This window comes from Thamnophis elegans, chromosome 15 (assembly GCF_009769535.1).
Source record: "Thamnophis elegans isolate rThaEle1 chromosome 15, rThaEle1.pri, whole genome shotgun sequence".
Lineage (NCBI taxonomy): Eukaryota > Metazoa > Chordata > Lepidosauria > Squamata > Colubridae > Thamnophis > Thamnophis elegans.
The window spans coordinates 21,480,459-21,494,053 of NC_045555.1; the positions used below are offsets into that span (position 1 = coordinate 21,480,459).

General features: G+C 39.6%; 1 protein-coding gene and 1 long non-coding RNA gene across 2 annotated transcripts; one reads left to right on the plus strand and one right to left on the minus strand.

Annotated features, from left to right (window-relative positions):
- Positions 1 to 3,078: 3,078 nt before the first annotated feature.
- Positions 3,079 to 13,186, minus strand: DNAJC12 (DnaJ heat shock protein family (Hsp40) member C12). Its single transcript, XM_032231959.1, has 5 exons — positions 12,954 to 13,186; positions 10,354 to 10,432; positions 6,889 to 7,028; positions 4,284 to 4,482; positions 3,079 to 4,128 (listed from the first exon to the last, which is right to left on the minus strand). The coding sequence occupies exons 1-5, from the start codon at positions 13,029 to 13,031 to the stop codon at positions 4,043 to 4,045; spliced, it is 582 nt and encodes a 193-aa protein (XP_032087850.1). The 5' UTR covers positions 13,032 to 13,186; the 3' UTR covers positions 3,079 to 4,042.
- On the plus strand, positions 7,871 to 9,503 carry LOC116518504. Its single transcript, XR_004256562.1, has 2 exons — positions 7,871 to 8,936; positions 9,443 to 9,503. It is a non-coding gene; the product is annotated as an uncharacterized LOC116518504 (long non-coding RNA).
- Positions 13,187 to 13,595: the final 409 nt, after the last annotated feature.

The following is a 13,595-nucleotide window of genomic DNA, read 5'->3' on the forward strand; positions in this document are numbered from 1 at the left end:
TTTTGGCACTGGGTTATTCGTTGGACCTATTTTTGATGAATGCCTGCCCAGTGAATAGAATTTGCATCTATTGCAATCAGAAATGTGATATCTAAGAGATAGGGAAAGGTAGACTCCTCCCTCTCCTCCCAAAAATCAAGATGATTACTAGATGGCAGCAAAGATACAGAGATTTCTTTTTTCTACTGTATCTACTGATAATCCCAGTTTTTTTAGGAAATGGAAATACAGTCACAGGTTGGAATGGACCTTGGAGATCTTCTAGTCCAACCTCTGCCCAAGGCAAGAATCCTTCTTTCATCCTGGACAAATCATTGTCCAACTGTTTCTTGAAAACATCTAGGGATGGAGCACCCACAATTCCAGGAGGCCATTGTCTGATAGCTCTATGGTAGTGTTTTGTTAACAATGTTAGTTATGAAACTATCATAAGAAGCTCTTAATGAATGTTTCTTCCAAAATTTTCAACTGCATAGAAAATGATTTTATTTCATCCACCGATTATTTTTCTTGGACTGCAAGAATACCTTCATGAACTCTGGCTGGCATATTTTATGAACGTGCATGTTTCTTGGGAGCAATACAGAAGGCAACAGCAATTGTCTTCTTCCAAAAAATTCCAAGTCAAGGTATTTCATTTCCCATTCAAATACTAACCCTATCCAACCCAGCTTGGTTTCTGAGAGGGGCGAGGTAGATGCTGCCACCTGCTAGGCAGAATATACCATATTTTTTGGATTATAAGACACAACTGACTATAAGACGCACCTAAATTTCGAAGTCAAAAACAACAACAAAAAAGGTTTTTGGCCTCTGCGCATCTCATTTTCAGCCCTTTCCTTTTTGGGGCCTTTTCTTGGCCTTTTTCAGTCTTTCTTCTTCCCGTTTTTGAGGCTTTTTTGGCCCATTTTTTTGGAAAAATGGGCCAAAAAAGCCTAGAAAATGGCCCCCAAATAGTCTCAAAAATGGGCCAAGAAAAGCCTCAAAAATGGCCTAAAATAGGGCCTTGCAGAGGCAAAAAAAAAATGGCCGGCGGGTGGGTGGGGCTTCAGCAATATTTGGTCTATAAGACGCATAGATATTTTCACCCCTTTCTGTGAGATAAAAAGGTGCATCTTATAGTCTGAAAGATACAATATATATATAAGGATCTTATTTTGATAAATGATGCTGAGAAATACAGGCAGGCTTAAAGAGAAAAAGATGAAACGAGCTCCCAGTTCCTTTTCAGCTGCAAATTATAGAAGTATATTCCATTTTTCATCAGATCATAGATTCATATTTAAACAGCGGTCTACCCCATTTGAGAACTTGTGGCTCCACCCACAGGAGTAACACAGCCCTACAGTGATGTGTTCAGAGTGATTGCCTGTGATTGCAAGAGTCACAAAGCTGATCCGGTCTCTTCAGCAAATAGTGATATTCTTTTCCTCCTCTTAAAAGAGGATCTTGTATTATCCCTTCAAAACCCTGACATTTCCATTTAACAAAAAAAGGGTAGCTTCTCCTTTCCTTATGTCAGGATTCTAAACTGATAAGATGTCCACCTTGCTGCCTGAATAATTTCAACAAACAGTTTATTGAATACTGAACAATATACAACATGAGCATCCATCTATATATATAAAAACGGCTGTTTGTGCGTATGTTCCAGCATAACTCTGGAACGCCTTGAGCAATTTCAACCAAACTTGGTACACAGATGACTTCCTCTCTGGAAACAAATACTGTGGGGGTAAGACATCTCTAAAACCCCTTGGGGTGTGTTTTCTATTAAGATGCAGCCTGTTGTGCCTTAAAATGGCTTCTACTATACCATAAAATGGATTCTACTGTGTAGCGCAGTGGAGTTGCCATGGTAATGACTTTGCAGTACTCCACAAGGAGGCTCCCTCTGGTCAGGGGGAAAATCCAACATTAGAAATTACATTTGGTCCGGACATTTCCCCCCTATAATGCCGGGTTATCGGCTAGTGGAAGAATAAAGAATAAAATACGTTCAACTGAAGCATATGTAAATTTCACCCAAACCTCTAGAGTTGATTCTGTACAAGATTAATAATTCTTCAGTTTCTGAAGTGGGATAGACTTTTGCTTATATGATGTTTATTTAGTGACATCCAAATACATATTTACAAGGTATCATTATCTATTATTTTAAAAAAGGCAAGTCACATTCATAAATTATTTATTAAATGCTGGCAATGAGAGAAGCAAGAGACAGAAGAAAGGAAAATGTCACATTACAGAAAATTGTGTTAAAACAGCAAAGCTTTCAGTATAATTCTCTTTTTATTAAAATCACCATGAGGCCCATTAGCCTCTTTGTCCATTTTCATTTCGTTCCATTCATTTCCATTTTCAGAAGTTGTGGGTGCTCCATCCCTGGAAGTTTTTGAGTAGAGATTAAACAGCCATTTGTTTGAAATGGCATAGGAACTCCTGCTTGAGCAGGGGGTATATTAGAAGATCCCCAAGATCCTTTCCAACTTTATTATTCTGGATACTGTATTCCATTGTAGGAAGTTAGCACCCATCCCTCTCCTAGAAAAATTAAATATTTTAGGAAATATTAAAAGAACAGAATATTTCCCCTAAAAGGGAGACAGACACTCATCCTCCCACCTTTGTCAATGGGCCTTAAGGTCTGAGCCAGTCTCTTCTACATAACAAAGATCTACCTCCTTCAGGCAGAGCCATAATAGGAATCCCAAAGCCCTTTCAGTACATCATCACCCAACAAGAGCCAACCATGCTTGGGACTCAATACTGCCTACAGAGTTGCCCCTGCATGGCCCCATGGGAGTCTGACAAGCAATCAGAATACAAGTTCAAATTCAAAAGCCCAGAGAGGGCAGAAAACCCAGGTACTCTCAGCATCTCTGCTCTTTTTGCCCAGGATCTCAAATCTCAATCCTGCCCACCACCATTAAAATCATCTTTTCAAGCAGTCTCCATGTTTCCAGTGTCTTTCTCCCCACTTGGAACTGAACCCAGAAGGACATTTCTTCCAACACCATGTAGCAAAGCCCTGATTAACATTGGAGAACCTCAAGGTTGTAGCTATTTTTACGTGTAGTAAAAATACATGTAATTCTAACATGGTGTGTATTTCAACCCTGAATATTAAGAACAGCAAGTATACAATTTTTACTGGGGTGAAGGATGTAAAGAATTAGATAAAATGTTTCTTAGAAAAGGTGGACATTGAAGAGTGATATGGAGATAGTATTATCAATATAATTTGGAAGGTTTCGCAAGCAACAGAATATAGCAAGGGGGAAAAAAGGAGACATTATAAGTAGGCTTTTAGGAAATGGGAATGACAGAGTTGAAGGGCTAAAATCTGTGAATTCATTTCCATAGGATGCAATATAGCTGGAAATAGAAGTTAGAAATAAAGAATGTTAAGGTGACTGTCACTGCAGATAATTTTCTTAATGGTTCTACAGTTATAGGAAACAAATTTTGTTAAGGATACAGTTTTGGAAACAGGACTAAATACACAAACATATTATCCATGCAATGAATGAATTTAGTTCAGAAACAACGTTTTACACTATAATTTATATAAGAATAATATTACAAAATTTAAAATACTATACATAACTGCACAAGTTATACATATTTCTGAAGCCACACAAATTTCAAAAATTGTTCAGAAGTGATGCTTCAAACTTTACATAAACACAGCACCTCTCTGCTATTCATTACAGCAGCTTGTTTTTGTCCCCCCATTCAGGCATAAATCCGAGCTTGAAAAATGTTGCTGCTGCTGCTTTAAGGATCCAATTCTAAATGCAAGTTTTAAAAGAGCTACATCTTTTCTCTAGTTCGCCTGAAAAAAGACAGACAGCTGCATGGTTTCCTTGCTTACGTTCTGAAGCAGCTCTTTTGAAACATTTACAAAGTAGGCACATCCCTAACATAAAGTATACACACATACAAGCAGCCACTCTATAATAAACATATACACAAATATTGAAACAGCGAAAACCACATTCAACACGTTTCATCCTCCATACATATTTCATGTTCTGCTTCATATTTCATAATTTCTAAACTTCCGCAGAAGTTCAGATGGAGTGTCACCCGACCAACGGAAGCGCAAGTGCCAGCAATTTGGATCTGAAAAATTATGTAATGAAAAGAAAATGAATTATTTATAAGACTAGAAATAGTGTGACGGTTAAGAGGATTTGTGCATACAATTACATGTTGTTAAGTGGGTTTGTGATGGTGGTGGTGTTCTATATTATAGAATGTGCTATAATCAGGTTTACCTGGCGAATCTGGGCTTTTTGGTGACATCGGTTTCCCATCAAAGATTTGAAAATCCTCCATTTCCTTTCCATCAGTGAATAAATCATCCCTGTTGATTTCTGTCTTCAGTGAAAAATTATCAGCCATCTTGTCATTATGATTTGAATCAGGAGCATCCAACATTGGCTCTTTTTTATCTCTGACAGCCCAATGCATTGACTAGAACAAGAAAAATATATATAATTTAATTGCCAAAATAAAGATCTATTACAAAACAAGCATATTTACACACAGTGAATGAGCAGAAAAGTTTCAGGATGATATTGTAGATTAACAATGGTATAGTATGGGTTAATATCTCTGCCAACCCCTTAAATTTTAATTATTCTTGTAGCAGTGTATTTAGATTTAACAATTGACACAATGGGATAGTTTTAATTTTGTTAGTCAATGACTAAAATAAATGATGTTGGTATTATTGGTAATTTCCAGTGGTACTTTGAAGAATGAATGTTGTGTGTGTGTGTGTGTGTGTGTTTGTGTATGTTTGTAGATAAAGAACTCAAGGGAGTCATTAATAAATTATTTTGTTTACTTGACCAAATCAATTGATTGTGGTAGTGATAATGGTACTGATAGTGGTTGTAGCAATTTTCAAACAGAGGCTTAATTAAAAAAAGTTATTCTTAGTTTTCACGTAGAGCAGTGCTGGCGAACCTTTTCGGCACCAAGTGCCAAAATGGGAGTGCACGAGTGTGCTGGAAACTGGAAGAGCAACCATCCAGTGTGCATGCGCACGCCGGGAAAATGATTTTCTGGTTTCCGGGGCACAATGTGCATTGGCCAGCTGGTCTTTGTGTGCGCTGGTGTGCCAGAAACTGGAGAACTAGGAAGAGCAACGGGCGATGGCTCACGTGCCCAGGGAGATGGCTCCATGCGATAGGTTCACCATCATAGAGGGAAGGAGTATTGTTACTATCACAGGCCAGTTTTGCCTCAAAGGTTTGCCTCAAAGTCAATGACCCCTTTTGCACAGAATTGTTTTTCTATTGGGAAAGAACAGTCGTATATTCATGGTGGAATCTATGCCTTCATGCAAGCTGAAGATTCCATCCATCTGGCCTCACAGGAAGGCTGAAAAGGGCACCACATAGTTCCTGAAAAATTCCTGCCACCTGATCTTTTCAATTACAGTTCCCATAAGTCTCAGACATCATGGTCAATAGATTATTGAAGTTGTTGTGCAAAGTGCCTGTTGGGCTCCTTGGGTGCTCTCTGAGCTGGTTATTTTCTTTGATGTAGCATTGATATTGGTAGCATTGATGTTACCTAGTTTGCTAATGAAACATCTGCAAGAAAACCTCAAAGCTCAGAGAACACCAAGGACAGTTCAGCGCTATAGATATTCTTTACTATCAAAATGCCAGTTTATTATATAGGACTGTGATGGCGAGCCTTTTTTTGCTCGCATGCCAAAAGCACAGGGAGCACAGGGGGGTTGTGTGCGAGCGTGCCACACCCATAATGCTATGCGCACAACCCCAGCACGCATGCACACACGACCAGCGCTCCCCCCCATTTTTGGCGTCCTTTTTTCCCCCTCCCCAGGCTCCAGATGCTTTATAGGATCAAACCAACCAATCAAACCAACCAATACAAAAACACCACACAGCATTAAAGCCTTCTTTAAAAAATAAAATAAAATGGTGACCAGAGTGAGATACACTCTAACTCATATTGGGAATATATCCTGACCCAAAAGCCTGTAGAAAAAGACAGGTTCAGACCGCCTTTCTAAACATCTGCAGGATCAGGGCCAACTGTAGACAGAGAGAAGTTCCAAAAGGCAGGGGCCACCACCGAGAAGGTAGGGCATTATTTCAAGGAGGGGACACAGACAGGGATGGGCTTCAAAAATTTTAGCAAGGGGTTCTCTGCCCGGTTGCTGGGTGGGCGTGGTCACAGTGGGCGTGGCCTAGTCAGACTCCTGCACAACAGCGGGGGAGGGGAGGGGGGATTTTCACCTTCCCTAGGCTCTGGAGGCTTTCCTCAAGGTTCTGGGAGGGCAAAAACTGCCCCCCCCAGTCTCTGGAGTCTCTCTGGAGACTGGAAACTAGCCTGCTTTCGGCCTTCCAGAACTTCTGGGTGTCCCATTTTCCCCCCTCCCCGAGCCTCCGCGCGGGCCCTGCACTTACCTCACATGCAAAATGGGCCACGTGGAGACTCCTGGGAAGGGTGGAGAGGGGTGGGTGGGGTCAGCCAGGGGTGGGATTTGGAGGTTCTCCGAACCGACCATAACATTAGCTATGGGTTCTCCCGAAACTGGCTGAAGCCATAGCAGCCCACCCCTGAAAACAGAGCATTCTCTCCTTGTTGGGGCATATGGGACAATCAGACACCCTTAAAAGAAAGTGGTTCCACAAATAACCAGATCCTATGCCAGGTAAGATATTTGAAGTGATCATCAGCTTCTTGAGTTGTATCAGGAAGATTAAGGGGACTGACTGCAGTTTGCAGAATAGTGAACAAAAAATATCCATAACTCTGCCACCCAACGTTCCTGCCCACAAACTGGTATAATGGTTCATTTCTCCGAGATATGTGACTGCACAAGACAAAACTAACTGCTTTCATTGAGTTGCTCAGGGCTTCCCACTTCTGGAATGGAATAGCAATTTTGCTCCTTCGCCAGTAGTCATAACGGGCTCGGCTGTCTTCATTGGAAAGAATCTCTTTTGCATGTTGTAACTTCTGAAAATTCTCCACTACAACAGAGAAACAGAAAGATGTTTTATGGAGGACAGTAGTCACACATTTTTCTAGCATATGATCAGATTCATTTTTTGAAGGAATCTGATTCAGGGGTATCCAACCTTGGCAACTTTAAGACTTGTGGACTTGAATTCCCAGAATATCCCAGCCAGCATGGGAATTCTGGAAATTGAAGTCCACAAGTCTTAAAAGGTGCCAAGGTTGGACATCCCAGGTCTGATCAGTGGCATGCTGCTTTTGACTTGTTACATTATGCACACCCACATGCACAAAACAACAACAAAATGCCTTAGGTATGAAACTAGCTGGTGTGTCTTTGGGCCAGTCACTTTCTCTCAGCCCAAACAGGGGTGGGTTCCTGCCAGTTCTAACCTCTTCTATAGAAGAGAGTCCACAAATCTACAGTGCTGTTTAGAACCGGTTCCAGCTCCCTCCCTCTGTCTGTCCGCACATCATCAAGATGAAGAGCGAGAGGAGGAATTCTGGGAGTTGAAGTCCACAAGTCTTAAAGCTGCGAAGTTTGAACACCCCTGGAGGTTTTTTTCTAAAGGGTTAGGGGTGCAAGGGTCTTGTAACTTGACAACTTTAAGACTTGCGTGCTTCAAATGCTAGAGTTTCTGAGCCAACATTTTTGTTGCTAAGCAAGAGCCTTGTTAAGAGTTTACCACATTTTACAAGTTGGCCATGCCCACTATCACATGGCCGGCAAGCCACTCCCACAAAGCAGGCCACACCTACAGAAGACGTTCTAAAAAATTTGAAACCCACCACTGAGCCCAACCCACCTCACAGGGTCGTTGTTGTGAGGAAAATAGGAGGAATAGGAAGTATTCACCACCTTGAATTATTTATAAAAATAATAAAAGTGGGATACAAATAAATAAATATAAATAGATAAAATGGAATTTACTTGCTGAATCTTCAATGCCTCTGCAACAGACAGAGTCAGGCCAGTGTTTCTCAACCTTGACCTCTTGAAGATGGGTGGACTTCAATTCCCAGAATTCCCCAGCCAACTTTGAAGTCCACCCATCTTCTAGAGGTCAAGGTCAAGTAACAGATTACCAATCTGCTGGTTTGCATTGTGGTGGTGAGCTCTTTGTATTTTCTCTCTAGGGGATTTAAATCTTTCTACTCCTCCTCCTAGTAACAGAAATAGCATCTGTACAGATGATGAAAATATGTATTTAACTATGAGTCACCTTTCTGTTCTGTGGCACCAACAATGATCCTTCATTTATGCAGGTTTACTAAAACGGATATTTGTTTGGAAATACATGAAATTCAAATGCTAACAAGGACTGACGAATACAAACATCGTCGAGATTGCTTTTCTGATTAAATGGCTTCTTTCCATTTTGCAGTCTGAAAGTGCTTGTCCAGGAAGCGATGAAGACAAAAGGAAGGTGGTAGCTTTTCTTTTTAGTGACGCAAATTTTGTGACACACACACACACGGGAATCATAAATGATTTAATGGGTTTTTTTGAGGAAGTACACACACCATTCATTTTAATTAATATGCAGTATTTTCCCTAGCTCTTATTTATCTACACATCCTCCACAGTCCAGTTACCTTTTGAAGAAAAAAACACCTTTGAGACTGAGACAGTCTTTGTGCATCTGCACTGATTTGTGTTAATAAATGTTTTTTTTTTTAATAAAGAGGAATAGCTTTGAAATAAATTGAGATTAATGGGCAGGATGATAGGCTTGTATAGTGTTGCAGTGGATTTCCCCTGGAGGCTCAAGATGTGTGATTCACTTGGGATCAATTTACTGCAGGCATGTAATAGTTTCAGTGGTTTTCCACTGCTGAAAATAGCCCCCTTTCCAAGCTTTTATGTTAATAAACAAGCAGGAAGAGGAACCCCTTTGCACATATCACCAATTAGGCACTAGGTCAGTGATGGCGAACCTATGACACGCGTGTCAGTGCTGACACGCGTAGCCATTTGGGGTGACATGCACAGGATTTCATGCGATTCATCCTCGGCTCCTGCACGGCCACCGAGGATGAAAGAATCTGTGCTGGAGGAACGGGAGGAGGCGCGTGACGTGTGATCTCCCCCGCCCACACTCACTTACTGTATCGCCGCCACCCCTTTCTGAGCGCAGGGGCTGCTGGTAAGGCGTGCGTGCCGTGCGCACACACGTCATCAGCGTGGCGAGGGAGGACCCGCAGGAGAGGAGCGCGGGAACAGTGCGCGCCTCTCTCCAGTCAGGCCGGCACAGAGAGTCTACTCCTGGGACTGTCGGTTACGACCGCACCACAGCAGGGAAGTAGTTTAAACTATAAATTGCGCAAAATTATGTTTTTGTCGAAGTGACACACAACGCGAGTTATGCTCAATTTTTTGCCGATTTTTGACACACCACGCCAAAAAGGTTGCCCATCACTGCACTAGGTGATGCCAATAAAATCACACCAGTGTATCTCAAGTGCTCTCCAGCCAGCCTTGAATTATCTGAAAACTATATTAACAGGAAATGTGCTTCCTTCCTCGCTAATCTTGCCTCTGTTGGCTTCCTTTCAACCCATGGTAGTCCCTTAACTTCTCTCTGATGAAATGGGTGCATATGACTGGGGACTGTTTTTTTTTAAAAGGTGTTTATATAATTAAGGAAGGCTTAAGCCCCTCACAGTCACAGCCTGAGGATTAGATGAAAGTGAGCCACAACATGAAAACTAAGCTGCATTTGTGCTGTGGTTAAGTACAAGTGGGGAAGAGCCCAGGGGTGAAATCCAGCAGGTTTTGAGTACTGGTAGCGAACATATTGAGTAGTTTGGACAACTGGCAAATGCCACCTCTGGCCGTCCCCAGAGTGGGGTGGGAATGGAGATTTTGCAGTATCCTTTCCCTACCAGGCCCACCAACCCATGCCTACCAAGCCAAACCACACCCACCAAACCACGCCTATAGAACCAGTAATAAAAAAAATTGAATTTCACCACTGGAAGGGCCCCTTCACCTAATATTGGTAGCCCAGCATTAATCCAGATCCAGAGTCATGTCCCTAGTCATCATGATTAGATATTCTATCCAGAGCCTCAAAGAAGGGGATCAGATAAATAAATAGATTAGGTCACAGGATAGCAGGATCTAAGAGCTGAACACTTGCAATTAAACAGCCGACCAACAAGGTGACTAACTTTATTTTAGACAGGATACCCAAATTTGCATGACGAGGGAATTACACCTTTGAATATCACTCCCTTTTTCTAGTTCATTGGGTGCTAATGAGGATGCTTGCTTCGCCCAAGAGCATCCATTTCCACCTCATGGTGGTTTACAGAAAGAAAAAGAGAAAGACATACCAGCTTGAGGGGTTCCGGGATGCTTGTCTGGATGACATTCAAGAGCTCTAACTTTAAACTCTGCAACAATTTGTTCGACCTAAGCAAAAACAGCCAAAACAATTCATAAAAGTTGAGTCCAACTTCTTTTTAATGTTTTTCTTTTTCTGAGCATCTTTTAAGAATTGCTCACATCCTCACTGTATGCAAGGGAAGGACGAGAAAGTAAAATATTAGCACACCATTATATATGTGAAATTGTGGACTTCTATGACCACAGAAATCTATCTATTTAAGATTATGAAATTATTTACAGGTAGTCCTCAATTTACAACCAATTGTTTAGTGACTGTTTGAAGTTACAACAGCACTGAAAAAGGATTGGTCCTCGTACTTATGACAGTCTCAGCATCCCCATAGTCCCCTGATCAAAATTCAATTTATTTTAGCCTTCATTTGAACCTTCCCAGCCAGTTTCCAGCAAGCAAAGTCACAACCGTGTGATTCATTTAACAACTGCAGTGATTCATTTAACAGCCATGTATGGAATTTACCAGTCTCAAAACCTCCACTCCCAACAGACTAGAGAGCATTAACTTGAGGACTTAAAAGAGTTATTTCTATGCTAAAAACTGAAGCTAAAATCCTTACTACCTAGTAAAATATGGAACTTAGCTTAGACCCAAAGATGTTTTCTTAAGAGGCAACTGGACTTTTTAGTTTTTTCTTTGAGGATGTTTTGCTTCTCATCCAAGAAGCTTCTTCAACTCAGGATAGTGGGGATAGTAGCATCTTGTCAGAGCTGAAGAAGCTTCTTGGATGAGAAGCGAAATGTCCTCAAAGAAAAACCAAGAAAGTCCAATTGCCTCCTAAAAAAACACTTTGGGACAACCATGACCTGGATGACTGAGAATTGCTACAGAAACTTAGTTTAGAGTTGACATAATCTTCATTTTAACTCAAAGGTTTGAATGAAGATCAGAATTCCCAGTAAAAATTGTGCTGGCCACAATAGGATATACAGTAGCAGATCACCACTTAAATGTAATATTAAAAATGTGAATCCATATGCTACATGTTATAGTAGCTGATTAGTTTCAATATGAATTTTAAATTGTCATACTGAAAATAACAAAAGTACATTGTATTATTCTGTTTTCAGAAAATTTCCACATTTTCTTATCTTATAAAACCTTGTACTCTTGTACAAATTAATCTAATTAAAATTAAATATTTTGATTAGCATCTGGCATCTTATATACTTGTGTTTGTGGAAAGTAAGGTAGTTTCAGTTTAACATTCTTTGTGGCCAAATCAACTATTATTTATATTTCCTCTTAAAATAAATGAATTTATCAAACATTTGAAATTCTTTTCTATACTTATAAAAAAACAAATTGATACCTTGTCAATTATTGACTCTTGGTGCAAATTAGAAATAACCAGGTGAAAGCCAATAAAAGAAGCAACTTTTTGGCTGTATCCCATTATCATAACAGGAAATCTAGAAATCTTAATTCAAAATCCCTAGTTGAGATCACACATTTTTAAGAATCAAAATATTTCATAACACCTGGTTGCTGTTTAAGTGAAGTGAAAAATATTTTTAGTAGAGGAGCTAAAATTACATTCTTCCTTAACCACTTCCATCAACAATATTGACTAAAGCTTCAGTGTTTACAGGATCATAAAATGAATAATGTACAAAGTACAAGCAACACGAAATTTCACAATGAAAGTGTTACGTCCTACTCCACTCCAAAAATCACATACTTTAACTACAAGAGATTACAACATTCATTCAAGTAAACAGGTATTTCCATTTCCAATAAGTTGCAACCTCAAAAAAGGATCATTGCTCAGTAGTAGAACAGCTGATAAATATTTGCGGTTCAATTTTTGGCCTCTGCAGTCTGAAATTCAGTCATGGCTAGTCACTGAGAGGAACGATTGATATAAAGAAGTACTCTAGAGTTGCATCATAAAAGGGAACATTTTTAAAAAGCATACTACAGACCCTGATAATTACTATTTCATTGGAAAAAGCATTGCCAACAAATTATACCATTGCTGTCAAATTTTGTGAACATCAGCCTTTAGCACAGCACATCCCTGTTAGCTAATAATTAAAGGGTGTTTATCACATATAATCGACTGAATGTTTTGTAATGTATCCAAGATTTTAAACATTCTTAAATGTCTAAAAGATTTGTTAATATTTCACAATTCGTCTCCTATGAATGATTCATTATTCTTTTCCCCCCTTACTTGATATAAATCTTATTAAGCATCATAGGAACTATTTTCTAGACATCCCTTTAGCTGTTTGCCTTATGATTAGCTTTCTAGAAATCCACAAGTTTTCTTTGAAGATGACTTCACACTTACATGACACAATGGTTCGGCTATATAAATAAACAATGCAGAATTCAAAAGAAACTTTTCCAGCAGTATTACAGAAGATGGCTAAAGAAAAAGACTAAACAGATTAATTACTATAGTAGGGACAGGTTTGGGAACATTATAGAAAAATGAAAAAAAGTCAGCAGTCTTATTATACACAAAGTTCAAAGGAATTGCAAAGGTGGAAAGCGAATATATACATTTAAAAGTTAGCTTACTGTAGATAATTCATCACATCCCAGCAAGCTGTAATAATCTTCCATATCCTCCAGCCTGCAGCTGAATATTGCATCCATTTTTTAAACACACACTGCTTTTTCAGAAACAGGGAGTCTAAAGAGCCAAGGTTTATTTAAAATATTTACACGAGAATCCACAGATGTAATAGTAATGCTAAAGCTCAACCTCAGTTGGCTTTATACACAGAACAAATGTCACCGGAGACTCTGAAGTTACACCCCTGAATAAGCCTGCTTTTATTGGTGAAAACAAAGGAGAAACTGCAGCTGCAAAGCTTCATGGGAGAGGTAGTTTTCCATGTCATATTAAAAGTAATCCAGCTATTTTCAAGCACTTGCAATGAGTGGAGGTGGGGTTCTTCAGAGTTGGTTTTTTATATATACAGTATATGAATGATTATATTTTTTATGTGGCATATTTGTAACTGAATAAAGAACTCTCTTTAATGATGCATTGCAAACTAAAGTTACTAAAAAAATATACGCCTTTACCATTAAGACGATAAGAAATTGAATTTGTCCTTGATTTTCTTCAGTAATTCTAGCTTCACACTTGGTATTAGACCTGGAAGCCATCTTTTACATTGGGCCTTCAATTGGGACATTTTCTGCTGTGGAAAA